At 31.8% G+C, this 17,378-nt stretch overlaps 1 protein-coding gene across 14 annotated transcripts in view; it reads left to right on the forward strand.

Annotated features, from left to right (window-relative positions):
- LOC119639091 (phosphatidylinositol-binding clathrin assembly protein LAP) overlaps positions 1-17,378 on the forward strand; it is a 34,891-nt gene that overhangs the window by 13,027 nt on the left and 4,486 nt on the right. For 2 of the 14 annotated variants that reach the window (XM_038036276.1, XM_038036285.1), the window contains 13 exons: positions 1,737-1,879; positions 1,967-2,042; positions 2,724-2,756; positions 3,087-3,189; positions 3,285-3,406; positions 4,191-4,384; positions 5,650-5,786; positions 6,146-6,308; positions 6,371-6,653; positions 7,886-7,978; positions 10,399-10,680; positions 16,211-16,454; positions 16,906-17,005. In XM_038036276.1, the coding sequence (XP_037892204.1) occupies positions 1,737-1,879; positions 1,967-2,042; positions 2,724-2,756; positions 3,087-3,189; positions 3,285-3,406; positions 4,191-4,384; positions 5,650-5,786; positions 6,146-6,308; positions 6,371-6,653; positions 7,886-7,978; positions 10,399-10,680; positions 16,211-16,454; positions 16,906-17,005 (1,973 nt within the window). The remainder of the gene's footprint in view (positions 1-1,736; positions 1,880-1,966; positions 2,043-2,723; positions 2,757-3,086; positions 3,190-3,284; positions 3,407-4,190; positions 4,385-5,649; positions 5,787-6,145; positions 6,309-6,370; positions 6,654-7,885; positions 7,979-10,398; positions 10,681-16,210; positions 16,455-16,905; positions 17,006-17,378) is intronic. The other 12 variants (XM_038036284.1, XM_038036279.1, XM_038036280.1 and 9 more) reach the window with 12 other exon arrangements.

Raw genomic sequence — 17,378 nt, forward strand, 5'->3', positions numbered from 1 at the left:
GGGGTCTAAAAATAGACTTACGTGACCCAAGCTTAATTTTTATATTAAATTATTATTACGCACCCGTTTTCATTAAGAAGTATTAAATATTATTGTCGTATAAAGATTCAGTTTCGTTAGGAACGGTTATACGGCAAGAGAGGTTCAAAAAATTGCTCCATTCGATTCAAGCTAATTTACTAATTTTAAAAATTTCAAATTTTTTTTTTTTAAAACGACTTTTCAAAATGCGGCGTTATATGGGTAGTAGTCGAAAAAGGGATCCGATCCATATCATTTTCAATAGTGGTTGGGCCAAAGCTCGTTAACGTATCAAATTTCCTTAAAATATTTCGAAAATTGAGACATCTAGACTGAACACAAGACGGGTAGATGGATAGACAAGCTACGATACAAGGAGAGTCTATCTAAAGTCCTTCTGGGTGCGATATCACCGAACGCACAAACTTAACAGACTCTTCATCACAAGTGATGTAGGGTATTGAAAACAAAAAAAGTGCTACAAACAATATTTACAAGAAGTGTGTTAAACGGCCAATAGAAAAGTGCTCTCTGATGCTGGCTTTTATGTTTTTTCCACTTATCCGACAATTCGTAGATGGCACGACAAAAAAAGATATAGTAACTAAATCAGTCATCGAATCATTTGCATACATTTTCGTAAGAAGTGAAGAGTTGTTCAGCCAGTGCTTCTGCTACCGACGCGAACACATGCGATAATTGGAAGAACTCGAGTTTGACTAGAGTAGACCGCATCAGCTAACGCTTTCCAGTAGAAAATGGATCCACGAATGATCTTGGGCAGGCTTTTTGGATTTGGTGTCACTCGTTTTCTGAACAGTGAATGTTTCAAATCGATCTTGGTATGAATCGTTTCACCGCGCTTTTGAAACCAATGAGTGACCGTATTCTTCTCCTTCCATCCAATACAGAATATTATCCTACTATAAACTATTTAGTCTCGCAATCCATCAGATAAGTACGGAAGAAAAACATTAAAATCACATATGGGCAAATTCCGGTTTCATATTCACGTAGCAAATTAATTAATTTCGCTATTTATAGTGATCAATAATAAATTTATGTCATACCATGTCTTCGATATAAATTTGAAAGATTTCCTATAACCTTTTCCAGTCCCATGGGTATATTTTATCTATTATTTTGGAAAATTTTATTTCCATCATCTCGTTGTGTGCCGCTTTTCCTACATCGCTTATCGTAATAATCGTAGATCCCCCATAAACTGTGTAATCTTTTCGTCAGTGAAGTTTTTGAGACATCTTCAAAAGCAAGCACTTGTACGGAGAGAAAGTTCGTCTAATCTCTACATTTTTATGAAGGGAAAGAAAGTAAATTACTTGGTAAATTTGGATCACGCAGAGTGATGCGTTGGGCTCACTCTCACTGCCTTTACATCAAAGCAGTGTATAATTTCTGGGGCATTATTATCGAAACGAATGAATAACTGAACTGAGCGAACCGGGTATAGGGTGTAGGATATATGCTGAGCGCTCCCGCCTTTCTCTCGACTTTCTCCCGACTTATTCTTCTAGGTTCTTATGTATTAATTAGTCTTGGAATTTATGTATGCATTTGTCTTTTTTTTTTTTTGATCCGATTAAACTGTAACAATAACAATAAGAATAATAATAATATATTTATTTTGTTTTGATCGTATGATCATCTTTTTCAATCTTTTAGTAAGGACTTTTTTTTAAATTTCTTTTTTTAAGATCTGGTGCATTGCACAAATGAGCCTAATGTCTCGATACCGCATTTGGCCAACTTACTTATTGAGCGATCACAAAATACCAACTGGGTGGTGGTCTATAAGGCTCTAATAACAACACATCACTTAATGGCGTATGGGAATGAGGTAGGTAATCAATGCTTCTTCTTACACTTGTGTATATGTCGGTGTTATGTGTTTATAAAATTCTTCCGTCTCTTCCTTTATTCGCAGCGTTTTATGCAGTATTTAGCGTCATCAAATTCCACATTTAATTTAAGTAACTTTCTGGACAAAGGCGGAGTACAAGGTAAACAAAATTCTGAAATCCATGTTGCAATCATAGATTTTGCGACAGTGACTACTAGTACTACTACTATTCTTCTATGTAAATATGTAATCTTTAAATTTTCTGTTTTTTGTTTTCCAATTTTTTTTGTTTTTTTCACTGTTCACCGAGTTTTTACTTCCCTTTTTTTAATTATTATTATTTTTTTTTAATTTTTATTCTTTATGGTAACAATAGATGCTTTTTTTTATGAAATTTTCTTTCTTTTCTTTTCTTTTTTTTCATTTTTCTTTTTAATTTTTAATTTATTTTACATGTAATAAAATATATATATGCTATAATTTGTTGTTTCTATTTGTTGTTGTTTTGTTGTTTGGTAATAAATTAATTGAAATTAATTTTTTTTTTTTTTCGTTTCGTTTCGTTTATATCAATCAAACATTTCAATCAACAACAAATCATAAACATTTTTTTTTTTTGTTTTTATGCTTTAATCGTTCTGTGTAACTTTAACGGTATAATAAACTCTCTCCCAACCCCGTTCTACTCTCTTATTACAACTCACTTACATATAATGTTAACTATATTATTTTGTAATATTTATTATATTAAAACAAAAAAAAATTAATATTAAAAAAAAAAAATGCTTACAAAAACAAAAAACAATTCCGTCTTGATAATGTAAAATATGCTTAAAACGAGATGGTGGCATGTCGGTACCGGGTGGAAGAATGGGTGAGTAAATCGAAATCTATTCTTTTAGATCATTTTAAACAAATTAATGTAGTTCCTTAGTTCAATTTCATAGTATCTTTGTTGTAGCTTTTTTTTAGTTTTCTTGTTCTTATTATTATTATTATGATTCTATGTAAATTTTTGCCAAATAATTTCCAGTTATACTAAATGTCAATTAAAAAAAAATAAAAAAATAAAAAAATAAAAAAAACATTTTCCTTAAGAAGTATTTCTCTATAATTTTTTTTTTTCTGTTTTTTCTTAATTTCCTTTATTTAAATTAAAATGTATATAATATATGTACGAAATATTGTGTTTCGCACAATCTAGGTTATGATATGTCACCGTTTATACGACGCTATGCTAAATATTTAAATGAGAAATCTTTATCTTATCGTGCTATGGCGTTTGATTTCTGTAAAGTTAAGCGTGGGTAAGTGTGTTTGTGTGTTTAAAGGATATTTACTTTTCAAGTTTGAATTGTGCATTTTTTTCTTTTTTTTTTGTATCCAATCTTATGCTTTGCAGAAAAGAAGAAGGTTCATTGCGTACCATGAATGCTGATAAATTATTGAAAACCCTGCCAGTGTTACAGGCTCAATTGGACGCGCTACTTGAATTCGATTGTCAGGCCAATGATTTAACAAATGGTAAATATTAATTATATAATGCTATGTAAAACGGTCGAACGACAAATGCAGTTCCTCAATATATATATACGATTGTCTCTCTCTCGCTCTCTCTCTCTCGTCATAAATGCAACTTTGATATTTTCAAACAAAAAGATTATGGATCGATTAATATGATCTTGGAAGTCTAAAGGTTTTTAAAGTTATAAACCAAAAGATGAAACCTGTCGATGTATTTTCACATAAATAATGTGAAGTGAAAATGCAAGTTATGGCGAAAATAATTCGCAGATGACATGCTATAAATTCCATAGCTTTCGCTACAATTGCGGGGCTTATCGAACCCAGCTCTTTCCCTATTTGGACGAGGTGTGTCACAATTGAACAAGTTATATAACATGACTTTCACAAGAACATTCAATAGTTTTGCTTAACCTAATCCTTTCAGATCTTTGATTTATTATTATCTCTAGTATTATCTCTATATATCTATATATAGATATATATCCTTGATATACATAGTTCGTCCAGATGTAAGCATTGAGATAGATCTAGTTCTTATTATATCGATCGATCTATATACACATATAGACATATATAGATATATATTTATCCGCACACATCCGCATAAAGTTAATATATCGTCGTTTAATACAAATAGCGTAAGATGTAATGTAATAGTAATAAGTGTTTAAAATCAACTGATTTTGGGAATCAATGTTTGTTTATTTGCTATTTGGATAACCTATTATCATGCGATTGAATTGTAATTCGATTTCGATTCTCTTTTACGTTTGTCTTTCAGGTGTCATTAATATGTCGTTTATGTTATTGTTTCGTGATCTCATACGTTTGTTTGCTTGTTACAATGACGGCATTATAAATTTATTGGAAAAATATTTCGATATGAATAAAAAGCATGCTCGCGAAGCTTTGGATTTATATAAAAAATTTCTAGTGCGTATGGATCGTGTTGGCGAATTTTTAAAAGTGGCGGAGGTAAGCGTCGATTAATTCATTTATCACAATAGACTTTATTCTAACATTTTGCTAAGCAATCTGAACTTTTGCAATCGTAATTAGATTCTTGCGAGTAGTGTGTGACAGTGAATAAAACAAATCTACTCGGAATAAAAATAAACTCAAATGAATTAAAAATTTTCAAATAAAAGAAAAAATTCCCCTAATGGTTTTAACTTGACCTTCGAAGTTGATTTAGTTTGATTTTTTTGAGACCATGTAAAATTTGATTTAGTTATTGTAACTCTACAATATAAGCTTTGATACTGGAAAGTGAATAATAGTTGGTTGACTTGGACTCCCAGGAAAGTCTAATCTTGATCAGCGGATCAGCCAGAAAAGAAAAAGTTAAAAAAAAATGTAGTTGAAAATACTGGCATTTGGGTTAAAGATAAATTTCATTTTGATTCCGCTTTCATGTAATTCTCAATATGCATGTCTGTCTGTCCAAGAATTTTGCTAACTACAATTATCTTTGACTCTTACAATAATTGCCCAATTAAAAGGACCTTTTGTCCAGATTTTTTTTTTTTTTTTTTGCTATTAAGAAAGAATTAATCTCGGTGTGTACGGTAGTCATTTTAAAATTAATCTATTTTTACGCAGATAATATTTCTTCATTTGAGGAGTGTATAAAATGGTTTGAAACATTCTGTCTTGTGTTTGCCTTATGATAAATAAGCATAAAATCTCAAAAGAGTAAAATTAAAAAAAAAAATTTAATTTAATTACCCATAACTTTGTGCGGGCATGGCCGAATGGTCCAATTTTTGGACCTACAGAGTAGAGTGTTTCGTTAAGTAAATGTGGAAAACTTTGAACTTTAATAATTTCCGAGTAAAGAGCAAAAAACCCAAAAATTGTTCAGTCTACGCTCCACTACACACTTCTGCTCTGATCAATTTGGCAAATGCATGAGCAGACATCAGGCGGATAGATGGACGTACAAACTTCGATAGATTCAGAACAATTTCCAATCGATAAAATAATAGAAGAGGCAGTCTTCAGCTCTTGCGGGTGTTATCCTGTACCGCAACTGGTGTATGATGTAAATAGAATTAGAGAATGTGGAAAAAAATTGATGTTTGCCGAAGACAACTAGTTTTTGGGACCATGCTGCAGTGTTAGAAAAAAAAGAAAGGATTTTAGACGGTCACATCATTAGACAAACGCAAATGGTTTTCTATTTGGAAGGGAGAAATGAATAGTTTTCAAAAAGGATCTCATTTTATATATAATTTCAGAATGTCGGTATTGATAAGGGTGATATTCCGGATTTAACTAAAGCACCCAGCTCATTACTGGATGCTCTAGAACAACATTTGGCTGCTTTGGAAGGACGTAAAGTATCTGCTGCCAATACACCGACTCAATCAGCCAGGTTGGTAATTGTGGTCCAAAGTAAATATATTTTTGAAAAAAAACTCCATGAAATTTTGAGTATTTTATTTTATTTTATTCATTATTTATTTTATTTCATTTATCGCTTTCTTTTTCTTAATTTCTTCCGTCTAACATACTTTAATTTCTTATTAATAAAAAACGCTCTGTTACCCGAATAAATCCTGCCTTTATGTGATTTTGGTTGCGTCATTATTTGTTTATATATATCTTTGCTTTAATATTATCATTTTTCAATTCTTAAATGTGTTCGTTTTGCAAAAAAAAAAAAAAACAAAAAAAAAATATATATATAAAAAAAAAAAATAAAAAAATAAAAAAAAAATCAAATACAAATAGCAACCAAAAGAACTTTAAATCCGCTGTCTCTGCCCTCTCTACTACTAGCACTGCTTTCGGTTCAGCTGCGGCTTCTAGTAAATTTGATAATAGCAACGGCATCGATGAACAGTTAAAAGCTCAGGCATTGGCTGATGAAGAAGCGGCCATGAATCAATATAAAGTTAGTTATATGAAATTGAATATAAAAGAAAAAAAATTAATTTTATTTTCATATCGTTTTAGTCGAAAGTATCATCGCCCACCAGCGGCGGTGCTGGTGCCAACGCCGCATTAACAAATCCTTTCTTATCGTCACCACCAGCTACGGGAGCTGGTGCTCCGATAGTTGATTTGTTTGGTGCTGCTACGGCTCAGCCAGGTACAGCTGGCTCCACCGCTGCTGCTGGCTCCGCCACGAAGGCTTCAGATGATTTATTACAATTGGGTAATCCCTTTGCTGATATGTTTGATGCCCCTGGTGCAGCAGCTGCCACAGGTGCTAATAATATTTGGATGCATAATAATGGTAGCACAATTTTTAGTTTTCTTAATTTTTTTCTTTAACTTTTTTACTTCAGAAGGAATTTCTTTATATTAAGTTTTTTTTGTATCTCTTTTTTCATACCAAACTTCCTCGTCTTATATATGGATAAGTAAGCTTGGAATTGATTTAATGCAGAAAAAGTTTTCGAAACATTGGACTTGTCAAGAATTATACTCGATCCATTTCAATCTATTCGATCTGCATTGGTATTGCTCTCTAAGAAGCAAATTATATTCGATGGTGACCTAATCTTTCATACCGATTACCATCATCGTGAAAAAGACTGAAAAGAGGAAAAGAACTAAATTAATGGTTGGACGCGGCTGAAGGGGAGAGAAGTTTTTATAATGCCTGTGTAGCACTGCCCAATGAGTAACAAGCAAAATTATTCACAATTTTTCTCACATAGGCGTATGAGCACGCTGTAGGCATGTCTTTTGACTGGTTTTAGGTTATTTTCAAATTCTTTTGAGAATTTATAGGAGATATTTTCAATGTCTACCACAGATATCACGCAGCTGGGTACAGACGGGCGCATGAATAGACGTACAGACGGACACACAAAGGTGCACTCCGAATATGAATTGAAACTCCTTTGAGATTTACGAAGTCTGCTTCTGCGCGTTATAAAGGTACTGAAGAAAAAAAAACAAGACGTGACCAAGTTTCTTCATTTTTCTTTTGCACACATACTACAGCGTCGCCCATAGAATAAACGCTAAAATTTTGGCAGATTTATCTGTTGTAGTTTATGACTAAGGAGTGAAAAAGCAACTTTTTGTTCGTTTTGAAAACAGAAGTGTTCTCAGTTTAGGTGGTACTGTAGGTGCGTCCTTAGACAACCTGCGTGCAAGCAGTTCCAATGTTTCTGCCGAACTTGATGTCGAAAACTTTATTTTTACATCGAGGACGGTTTACGACGGATATTGCACAGACGAACAGACGGACAGACGGACATGTTTAAACCGATTTAGATCAAAAAGGCTCTTCGCTCTTCGCGTTGCAAATGTTTTGACAAAATCACAAAGAATGCCATCCCATGATGATGGTTGCAACAAATTTGAAGGTTTTTCGAAATTTTAGCTTAACGAAAAATGTTTTAAATCGATTCCTTTAGTATTTTATTGCCAATAATGAATTTTGAGAAAATTTCCTTATTAAACCATAATTTTTAAGTATATATTTGTTTGAATTTTGTATATAACCATTTTCAGGTTTCAATGGTTCTTCAGTACCTTCGGCGGCCGCCAACGCATTTGTCTCTGATAGTAATTTCTCATCGGTCTTTGGTAATACCGAACCGGCCGGTAAGTTGTATTATTATTTATCCTTTTTTTTGTCTTATTTATTTAATATGTTCTTGAGAAACAGTTGTTTGTTATATATATATATATTTCTCGAAACTTTATTTTGAAAACTTCCTCTCCCTTATTACTCACTGCCTTTGTTTAAATGAATTGTTATTTCCTAATAATAAATAAAACATTTTATAAAAACTTGTACACAAAATTTTATGCATTTTGAAAAATTTTTCTAATGACAACACATCTATTTAAATACATATTTTTTTTTTTTTTGTTTATTTATTTAATTACATTCTCGAAATTTCGTTGAATTTATTTATTTTTTTTTTTTGGTTTCATTTTGTAGTTTTTGTTTGAATGTTTGTTTACATTGTTTACTTTACATGATTTTTTTTGTCGAAAATTTTTTAATATAATACTAAACCAGCTTTATTAACAGCATGCGGTTTCAAAGAGAATCTAACAAATTTCTCCAACTATACATACTATTAAAATAAACAGTAAAAAAGAAAGAAGAAAAAGAAAGAGAAAAGAGCAGATGAGGTACTCTAAGCAATGGAAATCTCCTATTTTTCAAGCATTTCATAGGAAAGAGTTGTTCCCCGCAAAGTGATTCTGCAACTTTTTGCAGAAAAATCCTCTTTCGACCTTAGTTTCTAGGATAAGGTTTAACTTTAATATTATTATTAGATTTCTTAGGTAAATTCATGTTTCAAACCTATTGAATTAAGTCGTCCTTGTCTTACGGATTCGAAGTAAAGCGTATATCCCCTTAACCTGTTTAAAATGCTTACTCGGCTTAGTCAGCAGCTCATTCAATTTTGTGATCTTTATGACATATATTTCTGTCCCTAAACGCTTAATCTAGGCCCTATTCCTCCCATCTAGTTTTAGAGATCCATAAGTAAATAGGCCAACTTTGTTGCCTCATCTCTATCTAAACTTGAACATTCTTAAGTACCTCGATATTCCGGGTATTGTCTTGTTAGTTCCGCTGAAAATATTAAGTCAAAAAATAAAGCGGATTGGCCCGTTTTGAAAGCGTCGTTTTAAGAGAAAAACTTAACTTTGGTAGGATTGGCATAATTACGATCGGTAAAGAAAAAGATTCTTTAAGAGAAAAACTTAGAACAAGTAGCGTTAGCATAACAACGCCCGGTATTGAAAAAGATTCTTTGAGAGAACAACTAAAGGCAGGCAGGATTAGCACAACTGTGTATCGGTTTCAAGTAAATGCTACAAGCGAAAAGTCTAAAGGACGTACGCCTCTTTTTGGAGCGATTTCTATAAACCCTATTAATAATTAATTAGAAAACCTAAAAAACATAAATTTCGATTATATTCGGTTGCTGACCAATTTTTTATACCCACTACTTTAAAAAAAAATCCATATTCTACTATAGTGGATGGGCCTGGCAAATATTGGCACTTATACCGTAGAACCATTCGTAGAATATAGGGGGAAGTATTGAGCGCTTTATTTGCTGTGAGTTGCTAGAGTAACGATCAAAAAACTTTATTTTTTTTTTAATTTTGAAACACGGAGCTTTTTAAATTTATGTAGGGTCGTAGACGTGTTCTTCGACTGACTGTTTTCAGTATCTTGAAAGGCAGCTTGAGCGCTTATTTACCACGGACACACGAACAGGTACGTTTGTAGTTTGAGCGTTTGAGCAATGGATCTATTTATTTTTTTTCGATAGACCGGTCTTCAATAGCGACGTGCTTGTGAGACTTTCAATATTTTTCCCCAATTTGAAGTGAATATCTTAATTTCTGCGATCGGCAGTTTCTTCACGACGGGCAAAAGCAAAACTGGACTTAATATCGGATAGACACGTTATGGTTGATTTCGATTTTAAAATTTTGATATATATATATATACTTTATGGGCTAATTGAATTTTGCAAATGAAAAAATTTGCAAAGTTTTATTAGCGGATATAAAATGTTTTTCGGATCGAAACTCGCCATTTTTATTCATTGCAATTATAGATGCGCAACTTTTTTGCGCATCCTGACGCCCTGCCATGCCCACATATGATAGGCATCCCTCGCATCCCCATGGACTTGTTTAACTGCCTTTATGTAATAGTTCTACCTGTGTAATATACCTACGAGAAAAAGAGTTTAGTTACATTCAAGGAACTTTTCTGAAGCAGGAGGGATTGTTATACTAAACAAATTAAGTTTTTACGATCAAGTCTGGCATTTAAGATTGATTATAATTTGAATGGCTTTTTTTTTTTTGATATTTTGAAATAATTTCTATTATTTTATAATTTATTTATAAAACAAATTTTTATTGGTTCTTTTTTTACTTTTTTTTTTTTTTTTTAAAAAAAAAAAAAAAAAACGAAATCGCCGAAAAATTGTTGGCTTAAAAAAAAAACACATTTTTAAATTTATATATGGAAACTGAAGGAGCAGCATTACCAAATCCCTTTTTTGATTCAATGGAACCCCAGTCTTTATTTAATATTACCACAAATTCCACCAATACCATCAACACCACTTCCAATATCGTCACTTTGTTTACGACATCAGCAAACTCCATCGCCACAACCTCAACCATCAATAACAATACCACAATGATTCCTACTATCTGCTCTACCAACATCCAAAATACGTCGTCAACGACTACCAATTCGAATCTGTTTATGACAACTAGTATGTCATCTAATCAACCAACATCTCCGCCACCAGGTGAAATGTTGATATTTATTTTTTCCAATTTTTTTTTTTTTTTTTTGTTATATATATATCATCATCATCACCCTATTGCCAAAATGTTGCCAAGTACTTGTCTACGCTTCTCTTCCGTTTCGTTCTATTTGTGTACCGTTTTTATGTATGGTAGACGAACATTATAATGATATCCTAAATAATTCGTTGTTTTGTTTTGTTTGTGTTTTTTAATTCTATGTTTTGTTGTATATGGTTTCTAATACACTTTCTCATTTATTTTCCAATGATTTGTTCACTTGTTTCAAGATTTGTTCATTTTTTTTTTTTTTCAGTTGTTTTTGTTTCAATTATTAATAATGTTTTCCTGTAGCGAAATGTTTTTGAATCTCTTTTTTTTTTTTAAATATCACTCTTAGTTTTAATAATACATATATATGTACACGTATGTGCCTAGTACAATGTATTTACATTTTATGCGGAATATTTGAAAGTTAATGAAAGTTTCTTGCGAGAAACTAAAAATTTAAAAATGTAAGTCGAAAGCACTTTTCCAATGCTTGAGCTAATCATGAGCTAGCGTGCCGTGGATGATGAATGATGAATGTCAATTCCCAATTTGCGAATGCGTCTAATGAAAGTAAAGCAAAAATTAGAGGTTAGATTCAATTTAAGGAAAATTTCATTTTTTCGATTATCCGAATAAAAAAAAAAAAAAAAACCAATTATTTTTTCACACGGTGGTTGAATACGTTCTTTAGAAAGCCATGCGAAAAAATCATGTAAAAAATAAATTCGACATGTGATAAATTTAAAAGGATATGTCTTCCTCAATCTTGAAAAATCGCGTGAGACAACGAAACTGTAAATATTTTCCCAAAAAATCGTGTAAAAGAAAGTAATACAAAATATCAAAATTTGTGTACAGTGAAAATTCAGTCCATAAGTACAACATATCAAAATTGAAATTAAAATGACTATGATGAATGAAAATCAATTTCGAAAGCGTCTATTATGGGTTGGACCGTATCAACAAATGAACATACATTTTTTGAATCTTATTGAAATTGTTTTTTGTAACCTACAAACTGAACAATCTAGTACAAGATAACTCCTAGATAACGAAATGCTGTGTTCACGTTGAAGGAGATAAGGAAAAAAAGTGATTTCAAAATTTTGGTAGAAGAGCAAGTTCAAGTCTTGTGTGAAACACGATTTTCTTCCGGATTTAAAGGGTGTGCAAGAAGTTACTTTCGCAAATCCGCCTAATTTTTCAGAAAGCTTAGGCATAATAATTTTACCCTCTTTGTTTTTTATTAAGTCTAGCAGATCAGGGATGGGTTTGCGGTTCTCGATCTAGTGGTTTCAATATATGTCAATTGGCCGCAATTTTATGATCGAAAGATTTTTTTACTCGATAGTAAGAGAAATGCATACTTGAGCCACAGCTGTAAACTCACTACTCAAGACAACGCGGCGGTTTCATTTAATGCAAATTAGTTCGGCCCGGATGCCAAGGCAAAAAAATCACGCCAAAATATTCTTTTCGTAAAAATTATATTTTTATTGAATCTCAACTTCTTTCTCGTAAATTTCATTTTGCTATAAGGTCTGAATCAAGATAAATTGTCAACAAATTGGATTGATTTCCGTCATACTACTAAGATTGAAAATTAAGGTCAATTTAATTGTATTTTGTTTAAATCTATTCAATTTCATTTTGTCGCCTTCAAAGCGATCTCCCTCAGATACTTTGCACTTAGGCCAACTTTTTTTCTAATCCTCGAAACTGTTGTTATAGTCGATTTCGGGAATAGGCTTGAAAGCTTTCAACGATTCAGCTTGTATCCCAATCGAGTTAAAGCGTTGTTCTTAGAGTAATCCTTTCGAATTTAGCAAATAGCCAGAAGGTACAGTGAGTTAAATTTTTTAACGATCTGGGTTAAATTTTTAATGAAATGGTCCCGAGGTATCAATATATTAATTTTACGCGATTTTTTTTAGTACCCATTGCCGTTTGACGCGTGTCAGGCTTAAAATTCTTTTAAAATGTCGTTGAGTGATCCCTTTGAAATGCCAACAGAGACAGGAAGGTCGTTATCTACGTTTGAACACCAGTTCTTTGATTGAACGTTGGTTATGAAGAGAATTGCAAGGTTACAATGCTTTCAGTGATTTTCTGATATAGTTTTTCGATCCATCTTAGAAATTATTCTCGGGAAGCGTTCTTAAATATTCGCTACGGGCCAGAAGGGTTACGCTAGAAATAAAGTAAGTACTGTTTTAAAGCATGAGCAAGAATTCTTAAGAAGCTAAACGTGCATATCAAGAAAGAAGGCATAAAGAGAAGTAGCAGTATACCTATGTAAGCCGGTTTTGTATTATAAGTCAAGCACTCTTAAGCCTAAGCGCATTAATAAAAAAAAAAAAAATTACTAAAAAACTTATAGGAGTCGGTACATTGTCGTGACGAAAAATCGTATAGTCTGGTAATCAACTAGCAAGGTTGCCGCCTCCCACTTTTAGCTAACAGTTCAGAGATTTCAGTTCGGAATACTTGAGTACCTGTTTCATTAGTTCGAAAGAAACTCATGTCATAACCTCTTGTCCATTCTATTGTTCCGAACACTTTCTTATCAAATGATTTACGTGTTAACTTTCGTCTTCACCTTAGTTGATTGATTCGAATCAATAATCAATGCACCCAAAAGAGAAACTGATTTTATGACCTGCTGCGTCGATTGTATACTACCGAACACTTACTTACCTTGCCATTGAATCTGTACGTTCCTCTTTAGTGTATAAAATTTCAATATGAATTTTTTGTCATATCTTCCTGGTACACAGGTGTACTTTGAACTAAGGACTAGCGCTATTGGAAATGCTTGGGATCGGTCTACTTTTTCGACCACTCTGCATATATAAACACTTATTACGAAAAGCTGTTATGGGGAAAATAATTGCAAAGTCCGAAAATTTTCGACAAAACTCACTGAGTAGTAGTAATTCTACTTCATTCTAAATTGATATGAGAACTTTGGTCCGGCGGGGAAAATTTTTGATTCCCCTCTCATATAATATAAATAGTGATGCTTTATATATTATAATTTTCAACGCAAATTGGTTCATAATAGTAAATTGGCAAAGAAATTAATCTTATTCGCAACTTTGGACCACATAGATCTAGCTTTTGAATGCCACCGCATATAAAGATTCTCAGGAAAAAAGTTGCGAAAAAATCCTATTAACATTTTAAAATGAAAATTTATTCATGATAGTAATTTGACATAAAAATTAAGTGGATCCAATTTGAACCACATGCGTAGATCTCTTCAACCCCACTTCATATAAGATTTCTTGTGAACATTAAGGCCTTGATTAATAAAATTAAATTTTAATATATTACAATAAAAATTGGTTCGTAGTAGCGAAACGTATAAACGATAAGGAATCGGAATCACATAGGCCTATTTTTTAGACCCCCACATATATAGGGTTTTTCAAGAGAGGACTAAGGCCCTATAGGGAATGAAATTTTAATTTAAAGCTTTCTTATGGTGAAGTAAGTTAGTAAGTTTGTTAAATTCGTATATCGTCACGCGATGTTTTGGGCATCCTGGCATGCTCGGTATATCTTTGCATGAAGATATTGTGCAATTTTTGATATATTGTTATCAAAACTAATGAATAACTCCCAGGACGAAGTATAGGTGTAGGGTGTGTAATGGTCGACCTTGCCTGACTGTAATGTTCTTACATGTTTTTTTAAAATATTTTTTGGAACAATCGTAGCATGCCAGCGACAAAAGAGTTTAGCACCGGTGCGTTCGCAAACCACTTATGAATCTATTTTTTCGGAAGACGAAAGAGGCCATCATCTATGAAAACTTTAAATATCGCCTGTCAATGTGAAAGTGAAAGCTAACTTTCAGTTCAGAAATCATATGGGTTGTCCACAGTGATGCCATGTCTATATCAGACCACAAAAATGCTTATTGAGTGACAGGTTATTTTTGCTTGAGACGATTAGAGATAGAAAACAATAGGAAGAGAGAATAAACAATTTTTCATTTATGCTACTTCTCTCATTGCTTGCTAACATTATAAATATAAAACTATCTCTTTCTCAACTTCAATTATAAAAATTAAAAATCGAAATCAAATTATCTAGCAACCGGTAGTGATTATTGAAAATATGATTTCTAATCGATTTTTCACTGATTTCTTTCAAACATATATTAGGGTGATTTTCAATAAGATAGGGTACGCCATTGTATCTAGTATACTAAGTTGATTGATATAAACGGTGGTGGTTATAAGTATATCGAAAGAGGAGAAAATGTTTTCGAAAAATCCTTTTGCTTGCTTTTTCTCTCTGCTATGGCATTGCATTCATAAACAATCTAACAACAAATTAATTAAAAAAGAAAAAAACGTTTGTATGTTTATAATTTTTTAATTTTGTAAATAATATTTCTTCTGTTCATTGTTCACATAAATTGAAAATAAAATTTAGAATTAAAATTTAAAAAAAAATATTTATTATTTTGTAAATGTATATTTTTTCTCTTTCTCTCTTTTTTTATGTTTTATTTTATGTCAATATATATATATAAAAAAATCATTGAAAAACCATATGAAATTATAACCAAACTAAAAAAAAAAAATAATTTTCATAATATTATATACATATATATATATATATATATGTATTTATATTTATATATATATATATATATATATATATATTTTTATATAAAAATATTCAAATAATGTGGTGGCACAAAAAATTACTTAATAAAAAATATCTAACAAAACTAAATATCGAAATCAATGAAACAAAAAAAAAAAAAAAAAATTAAATTATATATAATAAATAATAAAAACTAAAAACAAAAAAACTGTATAAATAAATAAAACGGGTAAAAACGATAATACGATATATAACGGGCTTATGTGTATTTATTTAATTTATTTATTTAATTATTTTTCATTTCCCCACTTTTTCTTGTTGTTGGTTTTTGTCACGGTTTTGGGTTTTACATATATCTATCACGTATGTATATATATACACATAAACGCATAAAAAACTCTCATACGCGTGGGCGTATTTGTTTTTTTTTTTTGTGTGCGTGTGTGTGTGCGTGTGGGTATTTGTGTGTGTGGGTATTTGTGTTCGTGCGTGCATGCGTGTGTGCGTGTGTCGCTTATGTGTGTGTGTGTGTGTGTGTGTGTGTTTGCGTGCGGATGTACTTGGATGTATGCCTATAACTGGATGTTGCACTTTTTGTGACTTTTTTTCCTCTTTTGATTGTTTTGGTTTGACTTGAAAAACAACGACGCTTTTGAATTTATATATATTTATATATATCATTTTTTTGTAAATCACAAAATTCACAAAAAAAAAACCAAAAAACAAAACTCTTGTGCTTTAAAATCCACCAAAAAAAAAAAAAAAAAATCACACACACATAACCTTTACTCTCAACAAAATTCCACGACAACGAACATAACCTCAATAATAAAACTAAAATACATAATAAAAAAAAAGGCTTTGATGCTTTGGGTGATGTATTGAAACCCGGCATAACAACGTCAGCAAATCAAACAAATGTTGTTACTTCAGGTGGCGTTATGCAAGATCACCAGCAATTGCAACAACAACAACAACAACAGCAGCAACAACAACAACAACAAACAGCCACAACCGGAAAGATCCTAACCGGCGACCTGGATAGTTCTCTAATGTCATTAGTAGAAAATTTAAATATTAACAAATCGGCTACTAGTACAAAGTGAGTAATAAAATAGAAAACACATTAAAGAAAAAAAGAGAAGAAAAACAAAAAAAAAAGAACAAAAAAATATATGAGAAAAAGTGTCTTTTTCTATGTATACCTTAACAACACTTCACTTCAATTCAATTCAATTCACTTCACTTCAATTCACTTCACTTCAAGTAACTTCAGAAACTTTTTCTTTCAAAACTTTTTTTATTTGAAGTGTTTTGTGTTTTTTCTTTGTTTCCGGTTTTTTTTTTTTTTTCTTTTCTTTTGTCTAAACTTTCTTTCTTGGAATGTTTCTTTACTCATATATATGTTTATATAATACACAACCAGTTCTTTGACCATCTTCTAGCTATCTTTCTTTCTTACTTTCTTACTTACTTTCTCCTACTCTCTCTTTCTCTTCTCTATTTCTCTGTATCATTGAGAATATGCATCTTTCATTCTTCATTCTTCTTAGACCTGTGCAATGGAATTCACCGAAAAATACAGCGAAACCCGGTGCTAATTGGACACCGCAACCTATGGCTGCCACAACTGGCGCTGGCTATCGTCCAATGGTGAGTGTCTCTTGTTGAGTCTTGAGTCTTTCTCTCTCTCTCTCTCTCTCTCTCTCTCTCTCTCTCTTTATCTCTCTCTCTCTATCTCTATCTCTCTCTCCGTATCTCTCTCGCAACGTTTACCAGAAACTGTTTTTCTCTTACTCTACTACTATTACCACCACGAACACCACTACCACTACCACTACTATTACTATCACTATTATCACTATTTTTCTATTCTATATTAACACCACGTTAATTTTTTCGTTATTTGTTTTTCAATTATTTATTAATTATGTATATGTATCTTTATTTCCATACCGTGAGCGTTGTAATCTTTTCATACCCATCACCGAAGGATGAGGGGTTTATTCATTTTGTAAAAACGTTT

This window comes from Glossina fuscipes, unplaced genomic scaffold, assembly GCF_014805625.2.
Source record: "Glossina fuscipes isolate IAEA_lab_2018 unplaced genomic scaffold, Yale_Gfus_2 112, whole genome shotgun sequence".
Taxonomy (NCBI): Eukaryota; Metazoa; Arthropoda; class Insecta; order Diptera; family Glossinidae; genus Glossina; species Glossina fuscipes.